The 15,392-nt window shown below is 39.8% G+C and overlaps 1 protein-coding gene across 1 annotated transcript in view; it reads right to left on the minus strand.

Moving 5' to 3' along the window:
* Nucleotides 1-15,392, minus strand: part of LOC142428760 (hexokinase HKDC1-like) — a 70,952-nt gene that overhangs the window by 49,584 nt on the left and 5,976 nt on the right. Inside the window, exons 4-6 of the mRNA XM_075533587.1 lie at nt 4,894-4,989; nt 4,386-4,485; nt 697-880 (exon numbers count right to left, since the gene is read on the minus strand). Of these exons, the coding sequence (XP_075389702.1) occupies nt 697-880; nt 4,386-4,485; nt 4,894-4,989 (380 nt within the window). The remainder of the gene's footprint in view (nt 1-696; nt 881-4,385; nt 4,486-4,893; nt 4,990-15,392) is intronic.

The following is a 15,392-nucleotide window of genomic DNA, read 5'->3' on the forward strand; positions in this document are numbered from 1 at the left end:
TTTGTTACTCTATGTCATTCTATGTTATTCCTCAAAAGAAAGAAAAAGAAAAGTGTATTACCTAAAGGGAATCAAAATAAAACATAAGATAAGCCCAAATAGAGACACTGTGTAAAGTAAATGGTCTGTATTATTTAAGGCCATGAAAAACGTAGATAAGCTAAGGAACTGTTTAAATTAAAAGGAGGTTAAAGAGACATGGAGGCAAAACGCAACCTGTAACCCTGGATTGGAACCTGGATTAGGACATCGTTTTTCTTTTTGTGCTATAGAACATTAATGGGCAACAAGTGAATTTTGAATGAAGTCTACATATTAAAGTCCAGATATTAGAAGTGGTAAGTGGGGAGTAATGGAAACCCAAAGCATGAGGCAATCAGCTGAGTCCTACCTACTTCCTCAGCCCCCTCACTTGTCTAATCCGAGACTCCTTGTCTGAAAGCTCTAAGAAGGCAGGACCCAGGCAACCTCACTCACAGCTGACTCTCCAGTGCTCCAAAAATACTGGTGGAATTAGAATTAGGGTATGATCTAAGGGAAATCATTCAATTTCCTTATATGTTAATTGCAAGCTTGCCTTATAACCTAATTGTGGTGGATAACAGTCACAACCAAAGAGCCTCCTTGGTGGTGGTGTGCTGAATGAATGGGTATTTCCTGGGGACAATGCCCAGAGTATGACAGTCCAGTACTTACAGTTGCTCTCCTGGGTGGAGAGAGCCGAGGTCCAGCTCCCTGTCAAACTCAGTGCGGATGTCTTTCAGAACCCCATTGTCACCAAAGGCTCCCCACTCTGTGTTGATGCACATCTTTCCTTCATCGCCTTCCACCAGGTCAATGTTGCTCATGTCCTCCATGTAACATGCATTGGTGCCATTTCCTGAACAAAGGACCAGAAAGCATATGCAAAGAGGGAAGGGCTCCTGGCTGGGCAAAACCAGAGTACAACATTGGTTTACAACAGATTTATTCTGTAACCATGGACCATGGCTCTGATAGGATTAAATTTATTGACTTTCATAGAAATAATTGTGAAATCAAATGGCAAATGTTAAATCGTGAAATCAAATGGCAAAATGACAGTGTGAAGATTCTGACTTAACACAATCTGACTTGTAGACTTTAACTATTGCAACAGGGTGGTGAAACAACAAAATTTATAAGAAAAGATTGATGGATATGAGTGCATACAGAATTAATTATTAAAGGTGCAATAAAGGAAGATAAACTGCAAGAATTTTTAGGAAAATATAATGAATTTATCCTAATATTTTGTATTCTGGCATTGTCTACCACATTTTTAGAAAATAATTTAAGACCCCCCTACAAGATCATCCTACAATATATATATGGAACAGTATATATGCCATGTTCAATACCTTACTAACATGCTAAAGCCTCTGTGATGTGTTACCTAGAATAATATGAGATATTGCTTTTCTGGTGACAAATATCTCACATTAATCTTATAAACTTTAAATCCTTTTTTGAAAAATTACAGTGAGATTACAAAATGAGCAATTAAACCATGAGTGATATTTTCAGTATGTGGGTGAAAAGCTAGTTAAAATTAAGAACTCTTAATAATACATTTGCAAACACATGAAACAACGTGAGAAAAATAATTTCATCGAAAGTGAGAGCATATTAGAAGTAGTTGTCTTGCTCTCAAATTCTAATGAGTTTTGAACTTAAGGTGAAGGCCATGTTACATTTTAAAAACATTTGGAAAATCTATGAAAGGGTAATATTGAAAGTGCAACAAAGGAAATCAATTCAGGAAATATACATGTTTCAAAGGATCATGTTGATGAAATGGAATTTTGAGAAATTAAGTTGAAGTCAAATGACTCTACTGCTAAGATTGACTCTATATATCTTTGGCAATGTACAAAGAGTTATTAACCACGCATATATTAAACATTTGTAATAACACTAGGATGGATATTAAAGTATTAATATTTCATGTCTTTATGTATTAATTATGGTAGCACACTGTATTCTGAGAAATTCCTATCAATTTTACATGACTGTTATGAGTAAAGCTACTCACCGCAAGGTCAACAGTTCAAAAGCACCAGCAGCCCTTCAGCAGGAAGATCAGGCTTTCTACTCTTGTAAAGAGTTAATGTCTCAGAAAACCCACAATGCAGTTCTAACTTGTCTATGGGTACTAGGAGTCGGAATCAACTCAAGGGCAGCAAGCTCGGTTTAGATATTTATTAAGTGTCTGTTGTGATAGGTCACCTACATCAAAGTTAAGTTTGGTTTCAGTGCTTTTTACCGCATTGAGAGTTTTCTATTAAAAATGCTTTACATCTTTAACTTAATATTTATATGCAATACTATTTTTAATAAATAGCTTTTAAGTTTGAGTTGTTAAAATACTTTTTGCATTATGTTTTAGTTTTTATTGAAATATTTTGATGTAATGATGAGGGCAATGAATGTATAAATTTGCTTTAAACAATTGATGTATGTATGGATTGTGATAAGAGTTGTATGAGCCCCTAATAAAATGATTAAAAATAAAATAAAATTATTTATATGCAATAATATTCTTACAGTGATTCAGGGCTGCAACAAATCATAGTATATTTTTAAGCTTGGTTTTTAAAAAATAGTTTTTATATTATGTTTATTTTTTTATTGAAATATTTTGAGGTAATGATGAGGGCAATGAATGTACAAATGTGTTTTACACAATTGATGTATTGTGATAAGAGTTGTATGAGTCCCTAATAAAATGATTTTAAAAATTTGAGGCAGTGATTAAAACTGAATAACATTGCCATTTCAGATTTAATTATAATGAATGCATAGAAAGAAACAATTTAATATTTCTACTTTCAAAACTAATTATAAAATCTTGGGGTTAACAAAATTTGAGTTAATATATAAATGCAATATTATTGGTAACAAAGAATGAATTTGGTAGCTGTATTTCTTCAAAATAAATTGCTTCATATTATCTACTTTTATAATGTAAACATGAGATTAGAAAGGGAGATGAGTCACCTTAACCTAATGTACCCTTTCCCAAGCCCCAAATCCTTATTTCAGTCCTTTCCCTAAACCACTTAGCTTCCTTTCTAGTTGATACTAAATATATTCTTTACTGATGGCCTTCCATAAACTGTCCCTAGCACAGTGACAACCTTTTCTTTGGCAGACATTAACTGTCACTTCAGAAAGCAATATTCTATTGTTGAAATACAAAGTCACTCCAATGAAATAACTCAAAGGCTTTATAATACAATAGACTTTATAATATAATATTGAAAGACCTGGAATCAGCTGCAAATGAGCACCAGGAATCTTCTTGGGATGGTGGAAATGATCTGACCTAAGATTGTGGTAACGGTTACAAAATACTACAAATTTATTTTTTAATCACTGAATTATACACCTAGAATTAGACAATTTCTGTGCCTCACTGTTGCTGGTATGAGATGACGTGGAGTCAGGCCAACTCATAGCACCCCTATGTACAACACTGCCTGGCCCTGGGCGAGCATCACATCGTTTTTCCTGACTAGAGCGGTTTTTAAAAAGCAGCTGAGTATCTTTCCCGGGCTAATAGTCAAATCAGAGGACTTGAAAGACTACCAGAAGAACTAAGAAGTCTAGAAAAGCAGTGTTTAATATAAGAAATGGTAAAAACTTTTCTCAGCGAGGGTGACACAATCAGGTATGACACCCAGTCTGTGTGCCACCAGACTGACACAGTGGGCAGTAGCTGGATGGCGGGCCATGTGGGGCTCCTGGATGCAAGAAGGCAGAGGGAGCGGACCAGGTTTAAAGATCCTGCCCTTGGGGAAAGTCAGGCTGAGGGGGATGATGTTAGAATTTGAGAAACGGCAATTCCAAAAACATCTCCCCATAGTGGGAAAGGAATGAGGAGGAGAAGGGGAATATTCAATTTGGTTTCATTGTGTCCCAAATGGAGCCTCTTCTCACCAAGTTCGATCACACCTGAAACCAAGGCTCCACCCCTGCCTCCCTGGCCCAAAGCCACATCACATCTCACCTGGACAGTGCAATTGTCTCTCTACGGGCCTACCTGCTTCCAGTCACCTTTAATAAGCAATTCTCCACAGAGCAATTAAAAATGATCTTTTGATCGCTTCTCAGCCTTTTGACTAAGATCAAGTGTAGTAAAAATGAACTTTTGAAAATGCACATCTGTGTTTAACATCATTTGTCTTTAAGGAAATGCAAATGAAAGCCACAGGAGAAAATACTTCACCTCCACTGGGATTATAAAAATTCAACAACTACCCTCCTAAACAAAACAAAACAAAACAAAACAAAAAAACCTTGAGACTAAGATCCAAACCAGTCCTATTTCTCCCACTCCCAAAAAGCAAGTCAAATCAAGTTACCAATGATAACACCGATTTCACATTGAGGATTATTGTAGGCGCACGCCATCAGGGTCCCCACTGTGTCATTGACCAAGGTCACAATCTCCAACTCCATGTCCTGTCAGACACAAGCCCCAGGGAGCATCAGTGGGTGGAAGGGCAGAGGCAGCTAAAGCAGTGGCAGTGATTGGTTCAGACAGTAATTAAATGTTGCTTGCTGGGTCTACCCTGGGGGGAACCAGGTCTTTCTGACGACCAAATGCCCTCCAGACCAGGCCAGTGTTGGGGAGACAGAATAGCAGATTGGGGGCTGAAGAGGGAACATATGTGTCTCTTTATTGTGCCTCTTCACACTGAAAATATGGGGGGCCCACCCCCAGGACTCCAGCCCCTTGTTTGGGGAACTCTGGGAAGACAAGGCAAGTCTCCACTACAGTGAGACCTTGCCTAAGACTGAGCCCTTCTACCGTTCCTTCTTCCAGGGCAGGCACAGCATCCCACAGCCCAGGCAAGGCGCATGACTCACCGAGTGTTTCTGCATGGCGTTCCATAGGTGACTCACTACATCTGTGTCCTGAACTGCCCGAGTCTTAAATGTCTTGGTCCACGAAAGCAGGACCCCCTGTGGGAAGAGGTCAATCCAAGTGAAAACGAGAAAGGTCTCCGCTGTGAACATTGTTACTGTGACTCCTGTCAGGTTGGTCTTAATTAATTGCATCCTTATCCAGGACAAAACAAAATGGCTGCTCCATCCCTCAGAGCCAATCATGCGAAGGATTCTCATTGACCGATTTTTGAAGGAGAATAAGGGCTTTTCTTCCTAATCTTAATGTTAAACTCTGCTGTTAAAAAGAAATCTTTTAACATTACTGAAGGATGGGTGAATGGTGGTTGGCCATGGGGTTCTCTGGTGCTGCAAATTCCAATCCATTTTAATTCCTTTAGGGAAAGAAGTGTCTGTGCTATGTTATTGAGGCAGGATTAATACTGGGTGTGTTTTGAGTTCATTGTTTTGGCCAGAAAAGCACATTAAACCATCAAGAGAAAAAATCAGAGATGGAGAAGAGAGATGCTAAGCCACATGAAAATCAATCAGGAGCAAGGAGCTTTTCCAACCAGCAGAGGGAGAAAAATGCTCTCAATGAGACGCAGAACCCTGAATCGGGACTTGTAGCCCCCACACAGTGAGTAAATGAATTTGATGGCTAACACCCCCCAGTTGAGGCATTTCTGTGACAGCAACACCAGATAATCAGATCTCTTGCTCAGGTTCCACTCCAGAACCACCACTGTCCCATGTGACATGCTGCAGGAATGTCATCCTCACACCACAAACAACCCCCTCCCTGCCCTTCTCTCCTCTAAGCGAAGCACCACAATTACGGATACTTTTCTCTTCAGAGATCATTTACATATCAGAGGACTTCAAAAGTTTGTGGGAAAATTGCATGATCTTTTAATTCTATTTTTCTATGAACTTTTTGAAGCCTTCTCATATCTACCACTCTCATCTGAGTAGTTATAAAGATTATACATGATGGCTAAAGGAGCAATCACTGAGGTGTTAGGACACTTGGATTAATGAAACATTGCACAAGTTATCGAATCTTTCTGAATACTAGTTTATTCATCTGTAAAATGGAACTATCACTTCAGTACCATTTACAGGAATGAAGACATCTGGTGTATTTAAAAAAAACAAACTAAAACAAACACTGCCATCAAGTCAATTCTGACTAATGGTGACTCTGTAGGACAGGGTGAACTGCCCTGAGACCGTACTTCTTTGCAGGAGTAGAAAGTCTCATATACTCTGGGTGGTTTGGAACTGAATATCCACTATACCCGTGTGCAGAATAAATGGTTTGCTTGTCCCATAAAACAAGACTAATATGGTGTCATCTATTTTTTACTTCTATATACATGATTTATTTGAAATGTGATTTGTTGTAAATCCTGAAAATGAAATTAGAGAAGATTTCCAACTGCATAAATCACTATCATCTTAGGAAAGTAATGTGTGCGGTGGGGGTGGGGTGGGGGTGAAGTTTCAAAAAAAACATACTTTGGGTTCTATCACATGTATTTTTAGGTTTTCCAAAGGACAAAGGATGACCAAAAACTTTCCAATATTAGAAGACCTATATTTTATTCTTACATCCTCAAAAAGCTCTGGAAGACTGAAGAGTTTCTCTCCTTCTTTGCAAACATAAGCCTCTCTCCTCTGTGAGCCAACCTATGTCCAGTGAGGAAGTGTTTCTCACATCCTTACATTCATATTTCTCCATGTGAAGTTTTGGTTCCTGGAGAAGGAACAAATGTTTCCAAAATTGTTAATACACAAACCTTCTTTGAAATGGGTTATTATGTGTTGAGAGGGATAAAGTTTGACAAAACGTTTCCCTATACTGTGCATTCTTTTCTGCTGAGTGAGGTGTGTGGACCAACTATAGGCTTTCACACATTCTTCACCTTCCTAAGGCCTTTCTCTCCAGTGTGAAGTTCTAGTACTGACAGGTGACTAAAAGCATGCCCAAATTCCCAAGACTTAAAAGGACCCCCCTCCCTATGTCTTCTTTTGTTTACTGAGATATGAGGACTGAATAAAGGTTTCCACATATTCTTTACATCCTTAAGGTTTCTCTTCACTGTGAATTATCTTACGTTTAGTGAGTGCTACAGGGTAAACAAAGGTTTTCCCACATTCTTTGCATTTATAAGGCTTCTCCCCACTCTGTTTCTTTTTGTGTTCACTGAGGTGTGAAGACTGCCTGAAGACTTTCCCACATATTTTACACACATAAGGTCTCTCTCCACTGTGAGTTCTTAAATGTTTAGTTAGAGCTGACCCTGGATAAAACATTTCCCCACATTCCTTACATTCATAATGTCTCTCTCCACTATGAGTTTTCATATGTACACTTAGAATCGAGGGATGTCCAAAGGCTTTCCCACATTCCATACATTGATAAGGCCGCTTTCCACTGTGAGCTGTCATGTGTCTAGTGAGATATGACCTTGAATAAAACATTTTCCCACATTCTTGACATTCATGACTCTTCCTATTTTGAGTTTTTATAGATCTATTTAACATTGGGGGAATTTCTAAAGGCTTTTCCACATTCTGTACATTCACAAGGTTTATCTCCACTGTGAGTTCCCATGTGTTTATTTAGAACTAAGGGAAAAATGAAGGGTTTCCCATATTCTTTACATTTATAGGACATCTTCCTGCAATGTGTTCTTTTATGACCAATGAACTGTAAGGACTGGGTAAAGGTTTCCCACATTATTCACATATATAAGGCCTCTCATCATTTTGAGTCCCTATACATTTAGTAAGGGGCAAGGAACTACTACAGAGTTTACCACAGTGCATAAAGTTACAGTTTCACTCTAGTAAATGTTTTTGAATGGGACTTTAGGCAGCAGGGACTACTGAAGTTTTTGCCACATTCTTTATACTGGTAAGGTCTGGATCCAGTGTCAGTTCTGACCTCATGATTAAATGTACCATCTTCACAAAAGTTCAAAGGATTTATGCTTGGGGTTTCTTTAAGACTAGTAAGATTTGCAGCCCAGTAAAAACATTGCCCATATGGGTCAACTTTTTAAATATTTCTTTATCTTCTTCACTCGCATACAGGTTCTCTACCCACTTTTTCTCAAAGACGTTTGTTTCTTGGTTGTGGTGGTGATGCTCACTGTTACAAAAATTCACATATTCCGCGTAATGTGAACAACCAACAGTCATTCTTCATGAATCACATATTATATGTTCAACAAACATCTTGTATCCATTGTTATCCAATTTGAGAGACTGACTCAATAGTGTGAAGTTAAAATATAAAAGTAAACAGAAAGGAAATTTGATGAGGAACAAGACACAAGGCACCTGAATCAAGGTTCCTGATGATTTGTACCATCAAATTCTTGTACAATTTCCTCTGAGAAAAATCCAGCAAAACCCACTCTTCCTGGGTAAAGTTCATGGTCACATCCTCAAACACCACTGAATCCATTTCTTGTCTGGTTTCTTTATGTCGAATTGAAAGTCCTCTCTGAACCCCTGAAGTCACTTAAGTAGGAAGGATGGCAGTGGAAGCCAGGCCACCACACTCTCTGAAGACAGATGAATGTTTAATCCACATGGCCAGTCAGAGCTTTTGAAATTTGTACTTCTGCATGGATGTGCAGGATGATTGCCTTTGGTACCCAGCTGTGGAGTCTGGATTAGTTCTCTGTGTGGCATGGCTGGGACCTCTTGGCACACAAAGACACAGGTGCAACCTCTCCTCCACGGTGGGGTCAGGCCAGCGGGGTGTGGGCAGGAGGGTGGGAATGCGGCTCACTTAGAAGAGCTAGAACCAGGGGCTCTGGACACAGCTTGCCCACAGGAAATCCCGATGTCCAGGAGCAGACCAGGGCAGACACAGAGGCAGGGACTGAGCACCAGAGCAGCACCCTTCAGGCCCACTGGGCCCTCCCGTGCCACAACTTGTCAACATGGTGTTTATCTTGTAGGAACCCCTTGAGAACTTAATTTCAACTTAGAAAATTGGTTTTAGTTTTTTTAAGCAGTTTTCTTGATATAATATTCACATATAATATACTTCCATAGTTAAATAACTTTTAATTGTATATACATTTGTACATACATCGTTGCAATCACTTCCAATGCTTCCTCTCCCTCCAATATTCATTGTTTGCTCCCAAAATACCTTTACCATTCCCACCCCAAACCCCCAAATACGCAATACATCATTACATCAGTTATTGTCTCTATGCATTTGCTTCTTTTGTGTTTCACACTGGGAAACCCAACAGAAACAATAAAAATCAAAATGAGACAGAAAAAAATAATACTCTAAAGATAAAAATAAAGAAGAAGAAAGAAAAGACCACCAAAAATATTTTAAAAGCCAGAGAAGAAATATCTATCGTGGAACAGGTGAGAAATATTTGAGCCTAGAGATAATTCAGGTTGGGTCAAGAGAGAGGTCAACTGACCAAGTATCGTATTATATCATGGTTCAATCCACCATAATCAATTTTACAATATTCTCTGTCTGATAGCAAAGCTGTTCTAGTCCCTCACCTGTGATTAGAGGGGATCTACCAGAGGCTTCATCTGACTAGGTTCTCTGCAGATGGATTTTGGGCTCCCACTGTCCTCGATAGCCTTATAAAAATTGGGGGTTCACAATTTAAGCTCTGATACTTTTCCCTTCATCATATTTGGATTTTCTTAAGTGTCATTTTTGGATCACACAGGCTGGTGTGCTTCTTCTTTGTGGACTTAGTTGACACCGCACTTAAATGGCTGCTTGTTTGAACATCGACTTCAAGACCCCAGACGCTATTGCAATTGATAGCCGGGCACCATCTGCTTCCTTCAGCACACTATGCTGTAACACCTTTATCTGCAGTGATATCTTCATGAAGACAAGTATCCAGCAGGACCATGTTCTAACTGTTCTTGGGTTGGGGCTATAATTATGTGGGAGTCCAGTATTCATCTGCTTGTCGACAGGTTAGGAATGACTCTGTTTACTTTGGCAGTCATATTATAACAAAAACAAAAGCCAACAACAACAACAACAACAAAACAAACAAATAAGAACAAGAACAAAAAAAAGCAGAAAAATAAAACCAAAGAAACAAAAGAAAATATTGTCAGTCATCCGCCTAGGTTATCAGGTGATTTCATTGATAACATCAATAATTTATCCAATGACACAGAGTTAAAGATATTGTTGATCTGAGGAGTTTGTGTCAGCACAGTCCAACAGTGAGCTGCAACCCATGAGTTATTGCTTTGTACAGATTGATTTCTTAAATGATTGAGCTCTGTTTATACTGAGCACAGGGATTGATGCTAAGGGACATTTTCCTGTATCATTTCTTACAAGTGAAGATCCTTGCCTATCAGATTAAAGCCTGTCATATTAATGTAAGGGGAGAACCAAGGTATTAAATATATGGTGGTTCTGGGTCCCCTTTCATTGAACACCCACTAAGCCAGTGGTCCCTCCCAGGGTCCAATGGCCACCCTTTCCATCATCTTGGGGTGTCCATCTTTTGCTTTCTCTCCCATCAGAGTATATCAGTCCTTCAGAGCATTTAAATCCAAGTATACCAATAATTTTAATGTAGGTTCCCCCCCACAATAAGACCTTTTATTTGTTAACATTAAGTCTGAATTTTACACAGATGCTTGAACTGGTGGCTCATAGCCATCAGCTTGTTCCACTTTTGCACCTGTCTCTTCTCCAGGCCTTTCTCCAGAACTGCCACCTTCACCATGAAGCTCCATGAGTCTTCCCAATTCAAACTTGGGCTTTTTCAGCATCGTTACCTTTCTGACAAACACATCATGGAGAGGATAAATAGACTGGCAAGCCTTTTCTGTGTCTTTCCCAATGCTGTCTGGAATAAATTTATTGACCACTCCTTTCATGTAATTTATCTGCACCTCTCGGGTCATGATTGTCATAATTTTCTTTCGGATTTGGCAGACCTGCTGGTGCTGAGCATAAGAGGTCTTCCGAATCTGATTATTGCAAATTTTGGTAAAACCAACACAGAACAGACAAAGCAGATACCCAGGGGTAGTCTTGACATCAACATGAGCTTCTATCACGGTCTGCCATTTTTGGACCATGAAGAACATCTAGTCAAGAGATCCATCCCAGAGAAGTTAGTCAGGCAGTTTTGCCCTGAACATCCTCAGTAATTAACTTAAATTTTGTGAAGGTAACCTCATCATTCTACAGATCAGCAAGGCCCACTTCAAAAACTCGACCCTTGAGGCCATAAGATGCAATTTTGGTTCCTTGAGTCCTGGTGACTAGTGTTTTCCCAATATTTCTCATATTGAACATAGCTGGTGCTTTCACATCACACCAATCTTTCTTAGAAAATGCATCAACCACTTTCATCTTAGCTTCTTTGTGCCAACTTTTGTAAGGCGCGCGTTCTTGCCATCTGCCATGGTGCCGTGGCAGAGAGGCAAAAGGCAGTTTCTTTACTCGAGCTTTCATGCCGAATCCTGGTGTGGCCCTTGGGGAACACTGTGTTGACTGTAAGGCCAGGGTCTGAGGTCATTATAGTGCTTCATCCATGGCATGGCTCACCGGGGATTCGATAGAAACATATTCATAGTGTCTATCCCAGAACATAGAATTAGATTTATTCTGCTTTTAGCTTCCCTACAATTACTGGTTAGCATCCCTTCCCATCAACCCACCATACCCACCAATAGAGACATCAGTGGCTCCTCTGAAATGTAGATGCTCCCCTCCCCTGGTCTTTACTCGATTTTCCCGTTCTCCTCTCATTCCTGTGGATTTGCCAGTCTCGCCTCAATGTTGTACAGCATCGGGTGGGTGGTCTTCTCCTTTCCCCCTTCTTAAAGGAGTGGCCCCAGCCAATGTGAGGTCTCCTCTTTTGAGGTGGTTCTTATGAAGTGCACATAAGGGGGGTGGTGTATGGTTCATGGCTGGTAGACAGATATTCTACCATTTGTTTGGGAATTAGTCTCTAAGATTTCTTAGGTTGTGTTTCTCCTTAGTAGTGGTCTCATACAACATCTATCCTTTTGTGACTGACTTCAATCAGGACAATGGTTTCCAGTCCTTCCATGTCATGTGGTGTTTCATGCTTTCATCACTGTTTTTCAGGGATGCCTAGCACTCCATTGTGTGTATGCACCATGGTTTCTTTATCCATTTTTCCACTGATGAGCATTTGGGCTACTTCCAGTTTGTTGCTATTGTGAACTGTGCTGCTGTAACATGGGAGAGCAGACATCCACTCATGTTGTGTCTCTTGTTTCTTTGGGGTATTTGCCTACTAGTGGTATTGCTGGATCATATTGGATTTCAATTCCCAGTTGCCTAAAGTGTCACCATATCATTTTCCATAGTGGGATATGTATTAACAAGTCCACCAACAGCATATAGGAGTTCCAGTCTCTCCACATCCTCTCCAGAATTGTTTTATTTTCTATTTTTTTAAAAATTGGGCTAGCCTTGTGGGTATAAAGTGGTATTTCACTGTGGTTTTAACTTGCATCTCCCTGATGGCTAGTGATCGTGAGCATTTTTCCATGTGTTTGTTAGCCATTTGTACTTCATTTTTTAGTGAACTGTCTGTTCATGTCTCCCTCCCCTTCACCCCATTTCTTAATTGGGTCATTTGCTATGTTCTTATTAAGCTGTTGCAGAGTTTGTATATTTTTACTAGACCCTTGTCCTATGTGTAGTTAGTAAAAAATGTTCCCAATCTGTGGGCTCTCATTTCCCTCTCCTTATGAAGTCTTGATGTGCTCTGTGATGTAATTTCATCATGTCCCAGTCATATATCTTATCTTCCACTGTGTTTTCCCCCTTTCATTTTATGCTGTAGTGCCCCACCCTAACAAATGGAGCTTTTTTCAGAGATATGTATTTAATTTTGTTTAACAAAATGACCTATCACTGTCAAAGTACCCTGTATGACACTTAATGCACTTGTCAACTCTGTGATTCCATTCTTAGAAACATTTTTCAGACCCATCGGTTTGGATGGCAGACAGCACCTCCCTTGTTTGTTTGTTTGTTTCTTCTTCACCTCTTCTACATCCTCAAATTGCTGTCCTTTCCTGTCCATCGGCATTCAAGGAACAAAATGAAGTTGCATGGAGTGACATCAGGTGAGGAAGATGTGTGGGGCACAAGTCAGGCCTTTTTTGTGTCTGCCAAAAGTCAGGCCTTTTTTGTCACACACTGTTAAACCATCTTTTCAGAACCTCTAAATAGAAAGCTTGATTAACAGTCTGACCTGGTGGAAATAACCCCAAATGCACTATCCCCCTCATATTTGAAAAAAAAAACAACAACCAAAAAAAGGGTATCATCTTGATCTTTGATTTCCTTTGATGGGATCTTGTTTGGGGTGGGGGTGGGGGGTGAGGTGTCGCTGGCATCTTCCATTGGCTCAATTATGCTTGCTTTCAGTGTTGTAAGAATAGCATCAGGTCTGGACACAAGTAGTGACCTTGAGGGTAAAAAGTCTGGATCATTTTGGAGCTGTTCTTGCAAAGCTGCCACTCGATGCTCTTTTTCCTGGTCAGTCAGAACCCAAGGCGCAAATGTCATAGCAACCCTTCTCATTGCCAAATCTTTCCATAAAATTCGCTGAGCCAAGTTCCAAGATAATCCAGATAACTTTCCCATCTCTTCAATGGTCCATGATTGGTTTTCAAACACAAGTGCACGAATTTTGTTGACATTTTCATTCATTCAGGAAGCTGAGGTACATCCAGAATGAGGTTTGTCGTCATACACGTGAGTTTTTCCCATAGTGCTGTCCTTGTGAGCTGTGCTCAAAATCCCAATAGTTTTTGCAGCATTTTTTCCAAACAGGAAACAAAATTTCACAGCTGAACCCTGTTCTCTTAAATTGGCCAACACAAAAATGAGGCTTGACCAAAACCGACTTACAAAAAAACCACTGTGACCAGAGATAATCTTCCCAGGTGATGTCACTGGATGCCCTAACTCAGAGCCAGTTGCTGGATTTTCACCCAGCCAGAAAAATGTGTACTAGAAAAGCTATGGCCGACTCTTGCTGGTCTCTTCCCCCCTCTCTCCTCGGCTCCCTCTCCCGTTTCCCTTTCCCCTTGTCCTCCTTCCCTTCCCCCTCTCACATGGACCACCAAGCGGGGCTGAGGTAAGCAATGCTACCATGAAATGTGTCTGACTCCATTACTTCTATCTCTCATGCTCTCGATGACTTAATATTATATATATCAACCGTTTTTAAAAAAAGGAAAGAAAAGAACAGCTATGTCCAGTGGAGCTTTTTTCTGTTTTCTTTTTCTTAAACTGAGTACCCCTCGTACTTAGTAGTATATGTATACCCTGCAATAAGACCCTTAAGTTTGTTCCAGCTTTCACATTGGTGATCCTGATATCTCTGGAGTTTACGTTTAGGTCTTTAGTCTACCTTCAGTTCATTTTTGAGCATTGGGAGAGTTATGACTCTTGGTTCATTCTTCTGTATAAGGAAATCCAGTGTCCAACAGGAAAATGGTTCTATATTTGCATTATTAATCATCTCCTTGTAAATAGTGTTCCCAAAAGCTTCATGCTTGAAATAGTAAATAATCATAAAATTTTTTAGAATGGGAGAAAACTTGAAGGGTAAGAGACTTGCTTAAGACAGAGTCCAGAGTGGCTGAGCCCCAATACTTGTCCTCGTGAAGGAAATACAGAAGAAATGGGTGCTACAGCAAAATGTGGGGGAAACAGTAGATGGTTCTGGCTATCACTAGAATGGTGTCTGGGGTTTTAAAGACTAGTTTTCAAACAAGCAGGCCTCTAAGTGATTTGTCAACTAAACTCAGATGGAAGAAGCACACTAACATGTATGACCTAAGGATTACGATAATATAGTCCAAATCCAAAGGAGGGAATGGTATCAGAGCTTAAATTGTGAACTTCTGCTTTGCAGAAGGTTATGGATGACAGTGGAAGCCCAAAATCCATTTGCTGAAACTACACATAGACTAACTCTCCAATGACTTCTCTCTGACCTAATTGATGGGAAAAACCTGGTTATCAGACAGAGAATATTATAAAGATAGGTATAGTAGATTACAATGACAAATCTGCCTTGAATGGTTAAAACCTTGTCATTTGATCTTCTTTGGATACACTTTGATCTTGATCTGATTTATAATATTTTCCGCTTTTTCCCCAAAATGGAGGTTTATCTCTGTTGTATTTTGTTGTTGTTGATATCCGCCTTGACTATTGTGTATTGTACCATGTTGGTCAGTGTCTGAAACCTAGGATAGATGAGTCTATAGAAACAAAAACTAGCTAAGGGTTCCTGAGGGGTCTGGTAGGGGAGGTGACGGGGAGTGGGTTAGTGGGGAGCTGATATCAAGGTGGACACGAAGGAAAAAAATGTTTTAAAACTGATTGTGGTAGTGATTGTACAACACTGCTTGAGCTGACTGAACTAGTGAATGGAATA

Source organism: Tenrec ecaudatus, chromosome 16 (assembly GCF_050624435.1).
Source record: "Tenrec ecaudatus isolate mTenEca1 chromosome 16, mTenEca1.hap1, whole genome shotgun sequence".
Lineage (NCBI taxonomy): Eukaryota > Metazoa > Chordata > Mammalia > Afrosoricida > Tenrecidae > Tenrec > Tenrec ecaudatus.